A 20,427-nucleotide genomic window follows, 5' to 3' on the forward strand; every position below is an offset into this window, starting at 1 on the left:
GAAGCAGCTTTCAACATGTGAATTTTCATTTAGGTTTTGATCTACTGTAAATGTCTGATGGGAAAGGATGTTGTTTTTACTTCATGCAATCAAACAACCATGATGATTTTTTTCAAAATGGAGTGAAGTGCATTTACATTATGCTGAGTGATGAAAAGCACAAAGCTAACGTATGTTGAGTGGACTGACAGACAGCAAGAAAATTAAAAGTGTGTTTTAAAAGGTTTTCAAGGTAATCAGATCTTCCAGAAGTGCTGAAAAATGTTAAACTGATGAGCCTGAGAAGACCAAAGTGCAGGCTGTATCTCTATAGAGTGGTTCACAATCTCAAACAGCAGAAGAGATATAAAACACTTTTAGTATGTGACATTTTGCTCATGAGTTTTTGCTACAAATTGCAGACTCAGTTGCTCAATACTTCCACTGAAAACATATTTTGATGAAGTTAACAGCAAACTATTTCAATCTGCCTCACAGTCTACTGTAAGCATAGCTGTATGGAATCCAAATTTAAATCCAAGGTTTTGTGATTCTTCAGGATCATTCATTAAGTACAGTGTTGTGGAAGAGGGTTCAATGAAAATCATTCTTTAGGTGATAAGTTTTTAGTATGCAACCCTACCCCATCGTGAGTACAACTACCAAATGGAGACAAAATACTGTAAGCCTAAGAGTTCCACAAGATCATGCACCAGATGCAAGGGACGAATGACTGTTAAGCGAGTACAAAGTACAAATAATACAAAGATGTAAAGGCTGTCATCCCAAGCTTTCGTACTAGCAAATCAAATTCAGTCACACATACAGTCCTTAATTAAAATTTTTTTCTAGCTCACCTTTCACAGACATTTTTGTGGCATCAGTTTGAAAATAAATAAATACAGCAAGTACCTGCTGACACTTCACTTTTATCCAAGGCTCTTAATATCCATTCTATTTCATACATATATTTCCGTCTTTTGGAAACATCAGTCACCACTATGTGCATTTTTGCTTTTAATGGGATACCAGCTGAGACTTAAGAATGGTGCTTTTGCATGAAAATAATCTAGCTTTCAGAATTCAAGTAACCCTTTTAACCTCTTGATTAATAACACAACACCAAAAATATTACTAATTCTTTACTACTAGTTCTACAAAATGAAACTTAGAGGTATGAAAACTAAGCCAACGTGAGAAAGGAAACTGATAAAGCATTTGGACACAAGACTTATGTTCAAATGGTTTTTCAGTGCCTGGGTCCACCAGGCAGAGAAGGAACATTAGTGTGTCTACATGCAGTCTAACGCTGGGAAAAGGTCAAGTGTCAGTGAGAGAAATTGTTTGTATTTCATATCTCTTCTACTACAAAAGCAACATTTCAATTACACATACTGTGAAGGAATATGAATTATTCTTACATACATATTAGATACAGATGGTGTATGTACAGTTGGGTATATAATCTTTTTCCACCTCAGCCTCTGTGATTCGTTTTAAGTGATTAGGCATACCTTAAGCTACTTAATGAGGAAAGACGTAGACATCAGCACCAGAGCCACGTTGTTGGGCTACATGCTGCTGCTGCTGTGTGAAAAAAGTCCCTCCAGACTGAAGGCCTGCTTAAGAAACCCAGCCCTAGAGTTAAGTGTGGACTCCTGAATTCATCCCTTGAGACTAGCCCCCATTCTTTTTTCACCTCACAGCTGCAGGATTGTCACCATTGCTTCCTTCAGGATCTGTGTAGTACAGGGGTTTGGCTTGATCTTGAGTGGTGGTGAGGTCATACCCATGATGTAAAAGCAAGTTTTCTATCACCTTGCCCAAGCATTACCCTTTGAAGGGATAAGGAGAATGGCTAAACTGGCCCAGTAACCATACAGTAGGTCTGCACAAGTTCAAGAAACTTTCAGCAGCTATTAAAGCAGGAAGTCAGCTAGACGGTTTTGAAGAGGGCTGGAATAAAGCCAAAAATTAAAACAAATTCCTTGAAAAGCTTTTACACTTACTACTTGGGACTGAAGACAGGTGGAAATCTAATTATTTTACGATAAAAATTACATTACCAGTTTGATTGCTTAAATCTTACATTTCACTCTCAGCTGTAAAGAGGTCTGGACTGTTTCAGCCCTGCTCAGTCAAATTTACTTTCTAGTTCACCTGCCCTGGCATAACAATGTGGTGTTAAGTTAAATGTAACTCAGAGGGAGGTTTATTTCCTTCTAAAATAATTTACATCAAATTATTTAAAAAAAAACCAAAACAACTTTTTGCTTGTTTGTCTTATCCCTATTGGAGCAAACTTAACATCTGGGCAGGCAAAAAGCCTATGCACCACTTAAGTCTTCAAAAACAAAACAAGAAAGCTCCAACATTCCAAGTTATGCACAAGAGAATTCAGCTTTTTATCTGTGAGCAAGTTTCGTTCAACATGTTCCTACAACTTTTAAATGCATTTTTAAATTTTTTTATATGTTTTAATTTTAATCATCTTTACTGCTAGTTTTAGCAATAAAATACAAAACCTTTTAAGTGGCATCACATATATTTTAAAGGCATATCTGACAAACCAAAACATGATCATCTGAATATATTCTACTTGCATCATATCAGTCCAGCTTTTATGGGAATGTATATACAACAGGTCTTGGAAACAGTCTCAAGCACACAGATCCTATTGTCATAATTGCGATCCCCTTCCTATATTGCTATTTAGCACACTGAATATTTTGAGATACTGTATTTATTGAACAGAGGAATCAGATTGATGCTGTGGACTCTGCACTTTGCAGGAAGAATAAAAGATTTTTTAAAAAAAGGGTATTCACTGAATGAATGTCTACTTCAGACAGCCATATTGTACTGCTCATTAGAATGGGAAAACTAAACCAGCACTGTACTAATTTTATCATAGAAAATTTTATCAGAAGCATAATCAAATGTGGTAATTCAAAATAAAGTTGTCTGACAATTCATTTATAAGCAAGGCAGCTAATTTCTCTATGCCTTCAACACAAGGAAGATGTTAGAGGGATAATGCCAAATCCAGCTGATTAGGTTTGGCATTTCAAATATGTTGTTAGTAGAGAGCGATTCCCCAGTCACCACATTCAGAAGTCTTGGATAGTTTAGATGAACTCTCTTGTCAAGGATATGCAATTCAACTAGAAGACATGACAGGGCACTTATCCACAATTATTTTTGATATATTCAACAGGAGTTGCTAGTACGCTACTCAAACAGAATACTGGTAAATACAGAGTTTTCAGGGCACGCAAGATGATAATAATTTAAGTGACACAAGAGAATTTCACACACGCGTCTGTGTTGAAAGACTGCAGCAAAGACAGAAATGGGGCACAGAATGAAGGTCAACTGATGCAAAAAAAAATAATTCCAAATCAAGATTGTCTTTACTTTGGTGTTCAGGATCTGATAAAATTTTCCAGATAATAACAAAAAATGAGTCCTCACTGACCATTTATTGCTTAACACTGCATGTTGAAACTAGTCCAAGAACATGAGTCAAGCTCTGCTCTTCTTAAGAAGAGAGAAGGGCTCTACTCTGACCTAACAGAAAAGCTGAGTAAAATCATGTTCCATAAGTGCAAAGCTTTCATATAGGAATGGAGTTAAGCTTTAAAATAACAAACCAGATGTAATACACAGATGATGCAAAACAGCCTCACATATTTCACCAAAAAGACTAATGAATCTGCTAATCTCTCTGTTCTGAATAAGGAAGGCCAGAGACACTTCCAAAAGCTGCTCAGCTTACAATATTGCTACATAAAGTTACAGAAAATTAATCACAGAATCATTTAGGTTGGAAAAGACCTTGAAGATCATCTAATCTAACCATTAACCTAACATTGACAGTTCCCAACTTCACCATATGCTTAAGCGCTATGTCAACCCAACTCTTAAACACCTCCAGGGATGGGGACTCCACCACCTCCCTGGGCAGCCCATTCCAACACCTAACAACCCCTTCTGTAAAGAAATGCTTCCTAATATCCAGTATAAACCTTCCCTGGTGCACCTTGAGGCCATTACTTCTTGTCCTATCACTTATTACTTGGTTAAGGAGACTCATCCCCAACTCTCTGCAACCTCCTTTCAGGTAGCTGTAGAGGGCGATGAGGTCTCCCCTCAGCCTCCTCTTCTCCAGACTAAACACCCCCAGTTCCCTCAGCCGCTCCTCGTACGACCTGTGCTCCAGACCCTGCACCAGCTCCGTTGCCCTTCTCTGGACACGCTCGAGTCATTCGATGTCCTTTTTGTAGTGAGGGGCCCAAAACTGAACACAGGAATCGAGGGGCGGCCTCACCAGTGCCGAGTACAGGGCTCAGATCCCTTCCCTGTCCCTGCTGGCCACGCTATTGCTGACACAAGCCAGGATGCCATTGGCCTTCTTGGCCACCTGGGCACACTGCTGGCTCCTGTTCAGCCGGCTGTCAATCACACCCCCAGGTCCCTCTCTGACTGGCAGCTCTCCAGCCACTCCTCCCCAAGCCTGTAGCGCTGCTGGGGGTTGTTGTGGCCCAAGGGCAGCCCCCGGCATTTGGCCTTATTGAAACTCCTCCAGCTGGGCTCAGCCCATGGCTCCAGCCTGTCCAGGTCTCTCTGCAGAGCCTCCCTACCCTCGAGCAGATCAACACTCCCACCCAACTTGGGGTCATCTGCAAACTGACTGAGGGTGCACTCGATCCCCTCGTCTAGATCATCATTAAAGATGTTAAACATGAGTGGCCCCAAAACCGAGCCCTGGGGGACACCACTCATGACCGGCTGCCAACTGGATTTAACTCCATTCACCACAACTCTTTGGACCCGGCCATCCAGCCAGTTTTTTACCCAGCAAAGCGTGTGCCCATCCAAGCCACAAGCAGCCAGTTTTGCCAGGAGAATGCTGTGGGAAATGGTGTTAAAGGCCTTACTAAAGTCAAGGTAAACAACATCCACAACCTTTCCCTCATCCAATAAGCAGGTCGCCCTGTCATAGAAGGAGATCAGGTTTGTCAGGCAGGACCTGCCTTTCATAAACCCATGCTGACTGGGTCTGATCATCTGGTTGTCCCACGTGTTGTGTGATGGTACTCAGGATGAGCTGCTACATCAGCTTCCCGGGCACCGAAGTCAAGCTGACAGGCCTGTAATTTCCCGGATCATCCTTCCGATCCTTCTTATATATGGGCATCACATTGGCCAATTTCCAATCTGTCGGGACCTCCCCCATCAGCCAGGACTGCTGGTAAATGATGGAAAGCAGCTTGGTGAGCACCCCAGCCAGCTCCTTCAGCACCCTCGGGTGTATCCCATCTGGTCCCATAGACTTGTGTGTGTCTATGGGATGCAGTAGGTCACTGATTATCTCCTTCTTGATTGTTGAGGGGGGTCATTCTCCCAGTCTCTGTCTTCTGGCTGAGGAGGCTGGATTTCCACCCTGCATAGCCTCACAACCTCTTTGTAATCACTGTGAGTGGCTAGCCCCTTCTTCCGAAAGCCATAAACTCTCCTTTTCTCCCTGAGTTGCAGCCAAAGCTCCCTGTTTAGCCAGGGTGATCTTCTCTGTTGCCGGCTTCTCTTACAGCACCTGGGGACCTCCTGCTCCTGAGCCATTAACACTTCCTCCTTAAAGAGTGCCCAGCCTTCCTGGACCCCTATACCCTTCAGAACCATCTCCCAAGGGATTCTGTCAAGCAATTGCCAAAGCAAGTCAAAGTCAGCCCTTTGGAAGTCCAGGATGGCAGTTCTGCTGCCCCCTCTCCTGGTCTATCTAAGAATAGAGAACACTATTATTTCATGATCACTGTGCCCTAGTCGGCTCCAACCACCACATCATCCACCAGTCCTTCTCTGCTCACAAAGAGGAGATCCAGCAGGGCACCTTCTCTGGTCAGTTCACTCACCAGCTGTGTCAGGAAGTTGTCTCCCACACATTCCAGGAATCTCCAGGACTGTTCCCGCTCTGCTGTGTTGTATTTCCAGCAGATGTCTGGGAAGTTAAAGTCTCCCACAAGAACAAGGGCAAGCGATCGTGAGATTTCTCCTAAGTGCCTACAGAATATTTCATTCACCTCTCTGTCCTGGTTGGGTGGCCTATAGTAGACTCCTACTACAACATCTGCCCTGTTGGCCTTCCCCCGGATTCTAACACAAAGACACTCCACCCTGTCTTCACCACACTTGTGCTCAAAGCAATCATAACAGTCCCTAACATACAGTGCCACCCCACCGCCTCTCCTTCCTTGTCTATCCCTTCTAAAGAGCTTGTAGCCATTGACTGACGCACTCCAGTCATGGCAGACATCCCACCATGTTTCTGTGATAGCCACTACATCATCATTTTCCTGTTGCATCATGGCTTCAAACTCCTCCTGTTTGTTACCCATGCTGTGTGCATTGGCATAGATGCACTTCAGCTGGGCTGATGTCCCCAGCACCTTTTTGCCTCTAGAGGTCCCATGTCTGTCCTGACCTTTCACAGGTGTTACCATGGTTACTGATCCATCAATATCCCCTGCATCTGTTGTGCTGCATGTCTCCATCCCTTGCCTCCACTGAGATGGCAGGGTGAGGGTCGTCTCTGGCACAGCAGCCCACAAACTCTGTTAATCTACCCTGGGGCTTATGTCTGGGAGTTCCAGTTTTGTCCCCTTCCCCCTTCAAATCTAGTTTAAAGCTCTCTCAATGAGCCCAGCTAACTCCTGGCCCAAAGATCCTTTTCCCCCTCTGGGACAGGTGCATCCCATCTGATGCCAAAAGGTCTGGCATCCTGTATGCTAACCTGTGATTGAAAAACCCAAAACCCTGCTGCTAACACCAGTGTTGGAGCCACAAGTTCATCTGTTGACTTCTCCTGTATTCTTCTTCATCCATCCCCCCAACTGAAGGGATGAAGGAGAACACTATTGGTGCCCCTGACCCCTTGAGCAGTTTCCCCAAGGCCCTGAAGTCTCTCTTCATTGATTTAGGACTTCTCCTGGTAACAGCGTTGCTACCTACCTGAAAAAACAAGACCGGGCAGTAGTCCTTAGGTCTCACTAAACTGAGGGATGATAAGGAAAACAGGGAATATGATTAATGCTTTTATTCTCCTATTAAGTATGCTTTGTAGCAGTGATGCATCCCAGAATCCTTCAGATCCCACCAGCCAATATAGTTAAAAAGCTGAAACTCTATTCTATTAAAATAATGGCACACCAAGGAATGGATACCTTTCAAGATTAGAGCAGCTTGCATGGCAATAAGCTCAGCAGGAGATCCGGTCTGTGTATTTTCATCTGAAAATTTCTGCTTTGCAAACAATGCAACTTTTAATGGAAAACAGTATAAACTTTTATTTGGATAATTTTTCAGGTTAAAAAAGATCAAAAACATGGCGGAAATGAGCCAAGCCAGGTGCTACTCAAAAAGTGGGTTCTGACGGCAACTGAAACTTATGCACATGGCTTTGGGGGAGGGAGGGTTCTTGGTTTTGGTTTGTTTGGGTTTTTTCTTTTATTTTATTGGTTCTTTATGATGGATTTCCTGCTTTGTGCTCAGATTCCAAAGTTATCATAGCCTGACTGATGGCTTCGCAGGAATTATTAAATTAATTGGTAACTCAATTCCTGTTGTATTTTCTTTCACTTTTTTTTTTTTTTTTTTAAATTATTCCTTGCACATTTCTTCCCCAAACCTTTTCTTTCTCTCCTGTGTTCCTTTCCCTCTTTCTACCTGCCTCTGAAGAGAAGCAATAAAGAGAAAAGTAACACAGAAGGAAGGAGAGAAAGTATCCTTAAAGTTCTGCTGAACAACACCATTCAGAACCTTTGAAAGTCAGTACGATCCTGTTATAAAATGGTTTGAAATCTAAATCACTAAAGCAGGGTTTACTTTAATGCAAAGTAAAATCAAAATTGCAAGTGGCAAATCTATCCTACTATTTAAAAAATGAAACCAACAAAAGCAATTACAACTGTGACTTGTAGCTTCAATAAGCTTTTTAATTTCTTTTCTCCTGTCTTAATGATCTATGTTAATCTTTATTTTCAAGGTAGAGATTCTACTCAAAAATCCACTTTATATAGATGTAGAAGCACTGCTAGCTAAGCTTTGAATTATCAGATGGATTATAGTTTGCCAAAGTCTTTGTACTGCAGCAATGCAGTATTTTTGATTCATGATTCTCTTCAAGGATGCATCTTTCTAGGCATTATCACTTTCTTACGAAAAATGTTTTGTAGTTCTTAGAAAAAGAATACAATGATGTAGGCAAATGAAACAAAGGACATGCTGGTCTTTATACAAAAGGTGCAGAGGCCTGAGACTAGCAGCTTTTGACTGTCTGGAATGAGTTAAATGCAAATTTAGCCTGCAGAAAAGGTGAAGCACAAAACATTCATCTTCTTTGTTACTAGATTTTGTAGTACTTTAGTTCTAAAGGTAGTTGGTATCAGTATTCAGAGAACATCATTCAGACTTGCTCTTCCAAAGCAGGCATCTGTTTCCACATATCCCTCTATCTGCAACACTTAAAGCCTCAAAATTTTTCTATACACTAAGCAGCTTTCAAATATATGACATTCCTGCCATTCTCCCACAGGTGCATAGGTATATGAGAGCACACATGGTATTCTTCGTTTGGTTTGATGGGCTATGCAGGAGACAGACTGGAGAAATTCTCATCTGTGAAGATATCATCATTATATTTTAACAATTCTACTCTGGTGTGTATTTGATATCTATTTATTCCAGCCCTAAGGAAGAGAGAAACCTAAATGCACCAGAGCAAAAGAGCTGTAGAAAGAATATTGAAATGACTACGCCAAAAGACAGTGAAGCTCTGACAATGCATCATTATGAAAAACAGGAGACACCATATTTTTATGAAGTGCAATAAACCTCAGACTGCAGCAAAAAATAATTTTGTATCACTGTAGAAATAAATTTTGTTTAATTGAATTCTTTTGAGGACAAAGACCTGAAATGTGTTTCTTGAGTGATGAAAATGATGAAAAAATAAATGCCGTATAAAAATTTTCAGGAGTACATATGGAGCAGGTACGTTACAGATCATAATTTTTGTTGAAAAATAAACAAAAAGCATCTGTAATAAATTGCATGCTGTGTTTACTGAAAACAAATCAAAGCTACTTCTCCTGTATGGTATTGTTTATCATAGGATAGGACTGAAGTCTGTGATAATGCAATGTCTTTAGAGAAATGGAATTTATATATAGGCATCACATGCAAAGTAAGCTTGTATAAACACATAAAGCTTGTGGTAACTAACTCATTTCAAACATATGGAATTTTGTCTGGATGTGGCACGTGGCACATTTAGGTATACTCAGATGATGGTAAGAACTGTTATTTAATAAAACAAAATCTGTATAATTGTATGTATTATTGTATATATACAATCATACTCTTGTATGTAATCCCTCTCATTAGAACTTGAGTTTAAAACAGGTCAAGTGTATCCAAGAATAATTTTAGAATGTATTATTTTCTAACGGTTATCCCCTGGAACTGAGATATATTTAATAAAATTTTGTTCAGAAGTTCAAATTTCAGGGAGACTTAGGTAAATCCTGCAGTCATGCATTTTGTGAAGCTTACCGTAAATAAATAATAAATTGTACAGAAAAGCCACAAAGTATTCTCTAGACCAAGAAATAAAACATTTACATCTAAGAGAAAAAAAAAAGTGCAGCAGTAGTTATGATGCCATTGTATCTCATTCTAGTTTTTTGCCTTTCTCTGTCCTATGTTCTGTTGAACAAAATACTTTTCACTAACTTGTTTACTTTGTGCTGTTGTTTTTTACAGTAAGTGAGAGTTAAGTGCCAGGTTAGCACTTAGTTAAGTGCTAGGTTAGTTTCACCTTTGATATTAATGATTCTGTTTATGAGCAAGAAGAATCATTAGATGACTAACATAACACTTAAACTCATATTTAATGTCAGTTTTGTATACAAGGTATTATTCAATGTAACAGCACTTCTAAAGGCTGACATTTTACACTTTACAAGAGCAAGGACTTCTTTTTTTCTTTTTTTTTCTTTTTTTTTGAAAGCTGTAAATTTTCTCTCAGTTGCTCACTACAGTAATCTGGAAGCTATGCTTGGAAAGAATGGAGCACAGTTCTTTGAAAGAAAAACCCCACCAAGGTGGAAGAGAATTGTCATTTACGATTAGTGTGAATTTAGCAAGGAACAACAAGAATAACACATGTGGATCAACTTGTAGCAGTGGAGTCCTTTGTAGCAAAATGTAAGGGGTCACACAACTGTGCTATAGGATTCTGTCATGCAACAGGTATCTTGGAGATGCTGCAATCCTCTTTCAGGCTATCAAAGTCCATGATATGAACTTCTTGAAAAAGAGCATTTAAGTTCCTTTATGCTTTTTCCACCATGAAATCTATAATTTGTACTTACAATAATTCAGACAGAAGATATTATGCATTCTCTGTTAGTATTACTGCCAAAGACATGGTGGTACGTTTACTCATTTAAAAAAATGGATTGTGTGTAATAATGAATTCTGCTTCAAGTTGTGTAAATCACCCAAACTGTGATACGGGACTCTTCATACATTCACCTTGTACTGAGAGAGGATGAAAAAATAGGGCTTATCAAAACCCGTGTGAGAGAACATTCAATTTAAATGAAAGACATTAAATGGAAATTTATAATTCAAAAGGATAAAATATTATATTACATATTATGTAAACTGATACTCAGTTTGTGAAATATATTTCAAAATCACAAACCCAGTAACTCAAATCAACAATCAGTAAATTGGCAACAATAAATTTTTCATCTAAAACTGTAGTGGGCACTAGTTTGACATGCTGGTGTCTTTTGGTGTTCATTTGTATTTCACTTAGAGGAGTCCAACCCGACATAAGAAATCAGTATAGAAATTGCATAAACATACAGTAAAATCAATTCTTCCCTTCTTTCCTTTCTCTGCTGTTTTTCATATTCTGAATTAGACCAATGAATATTATCACACAGAATATTCCAAAATGATCACCTCACTTCTTCCTGATGTAACTCAACAGTTTTATTAGCTGGATGCTTCAGAGACTTGTAAATAAAAAGTGTTCTAACACCTGCTCCAGGCTTTTGAGAAGCAATTGAGCCAAAACAAAAATCAGGCAATTTGCTCCAAGCCTGAGTTTCTCTGCACTGAAAAATAAGTCCAAAGATCCCATCAGAGAATTTAAAATCTTACTGCCGAGAGAGCATCCCTTCTCTAAGGAGCTCTTGAATCATAATTAAAGTGAAGAAAGATAATTACAATGTGTTAGAAACATTTCTTCCAGAAAGGATTTTAACATAACCAGGCAGCCTCAGAAACACATAAGAATAGCCTCTATGGACTGTACCTCAAACACAAGATTTGTTCCACTGGTTGGTTAACCACAACAGAAAGAATTTAATCCACCAGATCCTTCTCAGACTAGCTCTCCTCTTAAATTATCCACATATTTAGGAAGACATAACAAGTTTCCCCAAAAAATCTACAGTGCACAGAAATAAGCAGTGGCAAATAGGTAATGAACAAGGTCAGGTTTTTCATTATCTTTCTTTAGATAATTCTAATTCTGAACCCCAGAATACTGCACAAGGCTATCTCTTACAAAGAATAATAAAGTTGCCTCTACTACCAGCACAATGGGAAATGGGTGGGAAAGTCTAAGGTTTAAAAATATTCCCTGAAGACAGCCACAGCTGACTGTCAATCAGGAGCACCAGGAAACAGGCAGACAGAACTGGGCAGAGTACAAAAGAGTGAGAGTACAAAATGATGCGAGATTGCTTTCAAAAACCTTCAATTAACTCAGTGCTTACCCCAGAAGTGGGATATTTAATGTCACTGTAATGAGCTGGAAAAGAACACAGAGATGGACCAGCAAATTAGTTTGAGCAAATGCTCTCTCTCCCTCCTACTCACCAACCAAAATGGTGCAGGCATGGCACAGAAGGGCTAAGGGGTAAAGCACAGAGTCTTACGGGGACAAGGGGCAGTGGGAGCTATAGCCCTGCTACACTTGGTTTTCACTGTTCGTGTACTCTTGCCCACAAATAAAACAGTAACTGATACAGTGCTGGGTCAGGTTAACAGAAAGAAAGTGCAGAATTTTGCCTTACTCCTGCTGTATTGATGAAATGCTCCAGTATACATGTAAAAAACCAACCAAACCAACAGACTTTCATAGGTAGAGCTACATGATTTTATAGTTCCATGAAAGTAATTTGTAAACATTCCAGTTGGATTAATTTTACAATAGTATATGTACAGAAACATATTGGCCAGCCACTGTTTTTTCTTAGTAATTTATTACAGTAGACTTTACAAATAATTTTGTATTGAAATTGTATCTAAATATTTTAAGTTTTGTCCTTTCATTTGCCTGAATTAGTTTATTACTGAAATTCTTAACATAAACTTATATGTAAGAAAAGTCCTTGAAACATGCTAAATTTCTGTGCTTTCGATGGACAGAAAAAGTGAATGGTAAAATTGAAGTGTTGATTTCTCCCCACCCCTGTAGGGAATGATTGATTTTAAAATCTAAAGGTTGAATAGGTATATACTAACTTGTATCTGGTAAATAACAAACAAACCAAAGACATTCCTTCTCATTATGTCTAGGATAAGACATATCCGATGTTCAACAATTCAGTTTAATCTGTAATACCATGTAATTCAGAGTTAATGTACCTAGTATGCAAAACTGCCCAAGCTTACACTGCAAACCTCCAGGTGTCCCGTCTGAATAAACAACTTAAGAGCATTATGAAATATGAATCTGTATTTTCAGAATCTTTGCTACATTCCATTTCACGAATAGGACAGTACAAAATCCAGTGATATCAGGGAACACCTACTCTGCGCTGGAACAGGAGCTCCATATACAACCAAGGGTGGCATACATAATATACTGTAACTATTAAAGCGTAACTCTGTTTTACCCTTTTTAGCTTATTCATAGAGGCAAATGAAAGCAGTAGAAGACAATGTTTTGATTACTGTAATTTTTACAGTATTCTTAGATAAAGTATTTTACAGTATTTTTAGATAAAGACTATAAAATTTTTGGTCAATTGAAATTTTTATTGTGTGCGAGATCTGACACTGCACAGAACTCAACTCTTGCCTTTGGTAGGTAGCTTGTATCACCTAGAAGCTTCCAATCTTGTCCTGAGGTGTGACATTTGTTACTATTCATTTGTGCCATGCAATATTAACCCGCAAAGTCAGGTGCTTGCTTTTCTATGTATATACATGCATATATACCCTCCTGTTTTACAAAAAATGCATTTTGAATTCGACAACAAACTGGAAACTCAATTTCCAATCAAATGTCTTTCAGCATCTGAAAAGCTTCGCTGTCAGGCAGCTTCACATAGAAAAACTGATCCAAAAGAATGAATGATGGTATACATCAGAAAAATATTAAGTGCATGCCTGAAAACCTTGCTTTTCAACTTACTACTTTAAAAGGTGCAAGTACCCCTTTCTAATAATCATCTACACTGATGTCTGCAGAAATTACTTCAAAATAAATGTTAATCACTGCCATATTTCTGGTGTCAGTGAATATACTCATGTTTTGTCACAGCGTAACCCATGTAAATTACTTAAAAAAGCGGAAGTAGTAATATCAAATCAACATAGATTTACAGTAATTATAACTACAGACATGCATTTAAAACCCCTAGTGAAAATAATACATACAATTCAGTGTGATCAGGCTGGTAAGTATATAACTATATACTTTTTAAAAATAGGCAGCAAGTCAGGAAGAGATTCAGCTGGATCCAACAGCTGGCTGAATATATTCTACACATTTTCCTGCACTTTTTATTCCTTTTTAATGTAAAAGAGCAGAACCTAGCATATAACTAGTTTCTTTAATTAAAAATCACAAGATTCTTTTTTACGACTCTGCAAGGAAAAGCTTTACAGTGTGTACCCCACAGGCAATAATATAGTCAGGAAGGGGCTTAAGGATATTGTGCTTGCACTGGATGCAAAATATTTAATCTCTAGATATAGACATAATACACAGCAGAGGTTTAGACTGGGATTCAAACAATTATTGAGTTTTTATCTTACAGCTCCTGTATATCCTGGCTTTTTTTGGCATAGATTTCACCCACATCTGAACCAAAAATACAGACAAAAGGGGGTTAAAACCCAAAGATTTCCAGTACAAATCACATTTTGCCTTTTCATGAAGTTTTCCTTCTCCATTTCCTAGAAACTAAAAAGCATCTAGATATAGTGTCTTGACTTCAGTGAACTATGAATCCCTGTAAAAGGAATTCAGTCCGAAATGATGACACATTCATAGCTTTACACATTACATCTGTTAATATTTAGGAAGGGCAAGGGAAGAAAAATCAAGCAATAATTCTATCTTAAGACAAAGTGTTAATGTAACATTAAGCAGTTGTGGAAAGCAGGTGAAAAAAAAGCAACTGTTATTTACTACTTATTATTACTTCTATTGCAGTAATGACTAACTGTATATTTATAGTATAAGACAGATTTTACATGGTAACCATAAAACTTAAAATCTGATGTTTCTAAAGAAAACATCAGAATATGCATATGTAACTAAATGGAGTAAAGTACTGTATTATATTTGATAAACTTAGTTTTCTTTAAATTCTATACAAACAAAAAACATTTCACATACCTTTGAAATGTTACTTGAACGACTTGTGGAACGCCCTGGGGATTTGTCATTCTGGAAAACAAAATATGATAAAAAAAGTTATGATTTAATTCAAATTCTACCTAACGAGGTGTTGTGATTGTGAGTGCATAGTTTCTTGTCCTCTATTTTTCTTCAGTTTGACTACTGACTGTACAATGGAAGATGCTCAACAAATAAACCATTGTGATATTCATGCAAATTACATCAGTAAAAACTGGGAGAATGCTCTGTAAGAAATTGTTAGCACTTAATTACTGTTGGTTTATTTTTCAGGTTTTTTTAACATTTAGAGTGGAAGATTAATATATCATCACAGCTTCTCATGAAAACTGGTACTCTTATATGAAGAGGAATATTTCATGACAGATAATAAAATCTACCTAGCCACACTGGACACATCCCTGCTCAAAAAGTTGAATTCATCCTTTCAGGAAAACTAAAACAGTACCAGATGACTTCCTGGCCAGACATGTTCTGAGAACACATTGTAACCAGTCACAGATGTAGTTCAATTTAACACTTACCCCTCCATCCCCTCTCAGTCATGCAAAAAATACATACACACAAACCAAAACCACAGGCTGACATCCATTAATAAAGTATAGGCTGCATAGCTACATTTCTGTAGCACAATGGCTTTTTTCTGGTAATCCAGAGGAGGAAGTGAAGCAGTGGTTCAATAATCTGTTCAGTATTTACATTCGCCCAGCAATAGATTCAGCTTCATTTACACTGAAAAGGTAAAAGATACTTCAGAAACAGTGCTCATCCCCTTAGTAAAAGCACATATCTTAACGAGGTCCTATTTTTCTCAGCACTGAAAATGTAGGTTTAAACACTCAGGTGAAATGTTCATATAAACAAGATTGATTTTTATGTAGAAGGGATTGAACTAGATACCATTTGTGCAAGTTTTTTAGATAATCTACTTGGGGGAACGGGGGGACAAAACACAAAGTAGACCTTCCACCTGTGCAGCTTAATTTGCAATGCATGCATCACTGTAGCAGACTGACATATACATTGATAATTTCATGCATACATGTATAGAAAAGGCTTTCAACTTGACTATGACCCACGTCTCCTCATCCTTCATTTAAAGAAGTACAGAAAAATACAGAAGCTCAGTTAAAAAAGGCTAAATTTCATGCTCCATTAATGCACATGTCTAGTCTAGAAATTAGTATCGACCCGATAATTTGTAGCACAGAACAGTTTTGCAATGGCAAAAAAGAACAAAAAAAACCCCTTAGGCATTTTTTTCCATTTTTATATTTGAAAAGCTGCTTCGATCTCAACCCCAGTAAAAACATCCCTATGAAAAATAGTTTCAAGCATACTTGTTTCGTATACCTACTGTATCTCCCTTCAGACTGTAGGTAGCTTATGTTTTTGTTCCATCCCCCAGCATGATCAATTCTTTACACTGCAAATATAATACTAATATACTGAACTATCTCCCTTTTTATTTTGTCTTAATTAGCACTAAGGTCACACAACGGACTCTTGCCCTCAAAAAACCCAGCATCACTGAACTCCTTGACTATACATCACTCTCCATTTTATTCTACCACACCAGCTAATTCTCAGAACTTAACCACCTTCAGGTTTGTGTGTCAGTTTCTTCTTTTTTAGGAAGAATTAAAAAACCCCACAAAATTCTTCAAGTAATGCACTCATTTATTACATCTTGTCCTTGAGGTTGGCCCAGCTTTGAACAGGGAAGTGAACCCAATGATTCTTTCTGACCTGAAGTATTCTGTGATTCAAATATTACTTCTGTGATATATTATCCACTGTAGCTTTGGTAATAAATTAATAATTGCTTATCCTCTCTAGACAACATTAAATATATACAGTTTTGAGTATCTTCATTTATATCCATAGAAAATACACTTTGGGTATTCTGGGTCAATGTTCAGAGAAGCTTTGCTTTGACCTCAAAATAATAGAGGTTATGGACCCATGAAATTAATTCCCCTTTTGTAGTTAGAAATTACGAATGGGGATCATAGCTGAGAAACTCCCCACTAAAAGCATGCAACCTTTATCCTCAATCACTTGGACTAAAGAAATATTTTGTATTTTCTGATGGTGTAGTGAACTCTGCAACTCTAGGTCCCCTTCTTTTAACAATCTGTCTTCCAAGATTCATTTTCAAAATCTGTTTTCTGACTACAGCTCTCTAGGCTTCTTACATGATCCATTCTTCACTATGGCACATATCTCCTCCACTTTAGTTACAACAAACAAGCTGACTGCCTAACTGAAAACTGCTACCATCCACACTCTGCAAAGGACTCTCATACACTGAATGGTCTTAGGTTGAGAAAAAGAGTGCTGGCTCTACAGCTTTGGGAAAAATAAATAAATTTCATCATAATGTCCAAGTTCAGGTATTTCATGGTGATTTATTCTGAAGAGCATATAAATAAAATACAACGTATCTTATAATAAAATGTTGCACTAAATAACCATACAGACATTGAAGATAGAATTCTTCATTCAGGTTCACATTGAACTTGAATAGCTGCTCATGCAGAGAAAAAAACAGAATAGAAAAGTTATGCCAAAATCTCTTTTGAAATGTGTCCTTAAAGAATGTCTGGTGTTTTTATTTTAATAGTTTATGTTTACAAAGTACTCACATTGTTAAGAATAAACGATGCCTTTTCTTACTGCAACAGAAAGTATCTTTATTGAAGAACGTTTTTCCTACAAGCTTGCTAAACCCTAGTAAAAAGATTTTCCCACACATTCAATATTAATTTACATTTGAAAGGTTATATCCAAAGAAATATATGTTCGAGCATCTATATGTATTTTTGTATATCAAGGAAATATCATGTCCTTCTAATCAGATTATTTCAAATAAAGTAGCATTCATCTCTTAAGAGTTAAACCTTCTCAGCGGGAATTATTTAATGCCTGCAACAAGGGTTCTTGATCTCCCGTACTGAGTTTTCTAAATATACATATACAGAATTCTGGCCCTTGAGCAAAGTGAAAACAAAATATTCAGAGAGAGCTCTTGCTAAATTCTCAAACTGTCTTTTCTCCAGTCAAGAAAACAGCTAAACAATACTCCTCCTGGACATGATAGGTATGAGCTTTTTGGGTTGTATGTTATATTATGCAGTCCACACTGAAATGCTGCTCTGCATTTCCAGACATCCTGTACCACCAATATCTCATCTCTTCTGTCTTCTGTTACATTCTGCAAACACTCATCAGGTATCTCTTCAAAACTGTGATAGCAGAGAATCCAGTTCCTGTAACTATTCCACTGGAATATCAAGAAAAATCGGTCTGTGTTTGTAAATTTCCTAAGAATTCAGTTTTACCAAGATCATTTACAAGGATATAATTGAAAATGTAACTCATCCTTCAATATAAATTCTGGGAGGAAGACAAAGGAGAAATAACGCCATGAAATTTCAGATTATGACATGTCCATATGCACCTGTCCCACCTCATCATACCAAGCAAACAACTCTGTGTATAATAAGGAATTAAAATAATCAAAAATAATTGCAAAATCTCTCTTTTTGTAACAGTAAATTACCTCCTAAGCTTTCATTTCTTCACAGGACCGGGCTATTGAACTGACATTATTTGCAGTGACCGGCTTTAAATTTAAGACCATTAAACTTTCTGATGCATAAAGATACAGCTTTTCCCAACTTGCAAATGTGACTGACATTGCTGACAAACAGATTTTTTATTAAAGCAAGAGAAGAAAACTCTGGCTGGGTAGAGAAATAGGGTAGTAATAACAAATTCCTATAATACTGCTGTGAACAGTCCAGGATCTCAAAGAGGAAAGAGGTAGATTAGATGGCTGCTTTTTGACTCACACTAAATATTCACATGCATGTTTAACGATTTTAAGTCTTGCTGGGTAGCAAAGTGCTTTTTAAACTAACTAATCCATTTGTCTAGTTTCTGTCTTTTAGCTGCCCCTTGCTCTGCTCTGGCTCTGAGCATGACTCAGGCTGACCTAAGCAGCTTGCTAACAGATTGCACTTCATCTCTCTGAAGAGAGCACAATAGCATCAAGACCAAATCACAGGATCTCAACTCATAGAAGAACCTTAAACAACAACTTCTGTCACACACATACAGCCAACCCACTGCCCAAAAAAACACCATTGCACAGAATACTTCAGCTTTGTTTTCTTTTCTGTGGGTTCTAATCTTTGCATCCCAGTGGTACAATGTGCTGCTTCACATAACTGCATACAGTCCTTGGGCTTACAAGTTCTATACGTGACTGCAACAGATTTTCTTCTAGAAGTCATATCACAACATACCACAAAAACCAATGCCTCTTAAATGTAAGCACCACACATGCAATACAAACATGGGTTTGCCTGCCTAAAGTCCCTTTCCACCCAGTAGTCCCTCACTGCATCTGCCCAAGAGCCTCCTTTCAGCACCTTTTCACTTCTGGAATCTGGAGTAGCAGCAGAAACTGCTTTCACTCTACAACCTGAGCTATCAGATATGCAGATGAACTCAACAAGCAATGGCAGTCACTGGAAATCTAAAGAGCAGGAATTATCTAAATTATGTGCGATCTCGATATATTTATTTCAATACCTCTGCATGAAAATGGAAAGACAAAAACACAAAACAGGCAACATTTGCTTTAACTGATAAACATAAATTCCAATGTCCATAATTAACTAAGACATACACACACTGTGTAATTACTGAGCATCATGCATAATTTTACCATGGAACACAGAATGTTTTCAATACCAAAGAACTCACAGAAGGAAAGTCTGATGGGAATACTAAAGACTGTGATGCAGATGCAGCCGTTAATTAAAATAATAATGAATTATAAATAAGAATATTAATAAAAATATCCACAAAACGCATATAGTATAATATGTATTGTTTATATTATTCATATGTACTCTATCACATGATATATAAAAATAAAACTTCTAAATGGATATAACTATCTATCTACGAATGTATTTATATGTATAGATATGTAAATGTATTCACTCTTTTCCTAGTTATCTGCTACTGAGCATGGCCAGAGACAGGATAACACTGTCTCCCACAGTGTGGCTATTGTTACATTATTCAAGAACTATTTCACAGCTTCTCGTGTTAGGGTCTAAATTATTAAAACAAATGCAAGTATATATATATTTATTTATGACTATACCAAGAAGATAATGACAATGTTACTACTGATAGAGCATACAAACTGACTCTTGGCCAGTTTGGACTTGGACAACTTTTTCTCTATGGGAAGAAGAGGCAGAGGGAAATCAGTTACTGGTGATAGCATTCTGACAACTTTCAGAGTAACTGGCAATTTCTAAACAGCTTTGATGTGAGGAATTTGAGTCCTGGAAGGAACTCAAAGCAGATTTTAGTCCTAAAATAATACTGAGAAAGCAGCTCATCATGAATTGACAGTTATCTTTTATTATTCATGGAATTATTTTATGTGCTGTTATGTGTATCTATTTTTTTCATACTTTCAAACTATTCAACAACTAGCCATATAACTCTTCGTATAAATGAATCATACCACTAAATTACCAAATATAAAGTTATTGGTAGTTAAGTTTGTATTTGAAAATGTAATAAAATTTATTTCCCTTCTTTATAAAAAAATAACTTGCCATTCTAGTAAATTTTAGCTTCACTAAGAAGATCAACATTCATGTCACAAGGCCTACAAGGTCACT

The 20,427-nt window shown here is 37.7% G+C and overlaps 1 protein-coding gene across 7 annotated transcripts in view; it reads right to left on the reverse strand.

Moving 5' to 3' along the window:
• The window catches only part of MARCHF1 (membrane associated ring-CH-type finger 1), a 254,111-nt gene that overhangs the window by 40,209 nt on the left and 193,475 nt on the right, over positions 1–20,427 (reverse strand). For all 7 annotated transcript variants that reach the window (XM_074905710.1, XM_074905704.1, XM_074905705.1 and 4 more), the window contains one exon: positions 14,690–14,740. In XM_074905710.1, the coding sequence (XP_074761811.1) occupies positions 14,690–14,740 (51 nt within the window). The remainder of the gene's footprint in view (positions 1–14,689; positions 14,741–20,427) is intronic.

This window comes from Athene noctua, chromosome 4 (assembly GCF_965140245.1).
Source record: "Athene noctua chromosome 4, bAthNoc1.hap1.1, whole genome shotgun sequence".
NCBI lineage: Eukaryota > Metazoa > Chordata > Aves > Strigiformes > Strigidae > Athene > Athene noctua.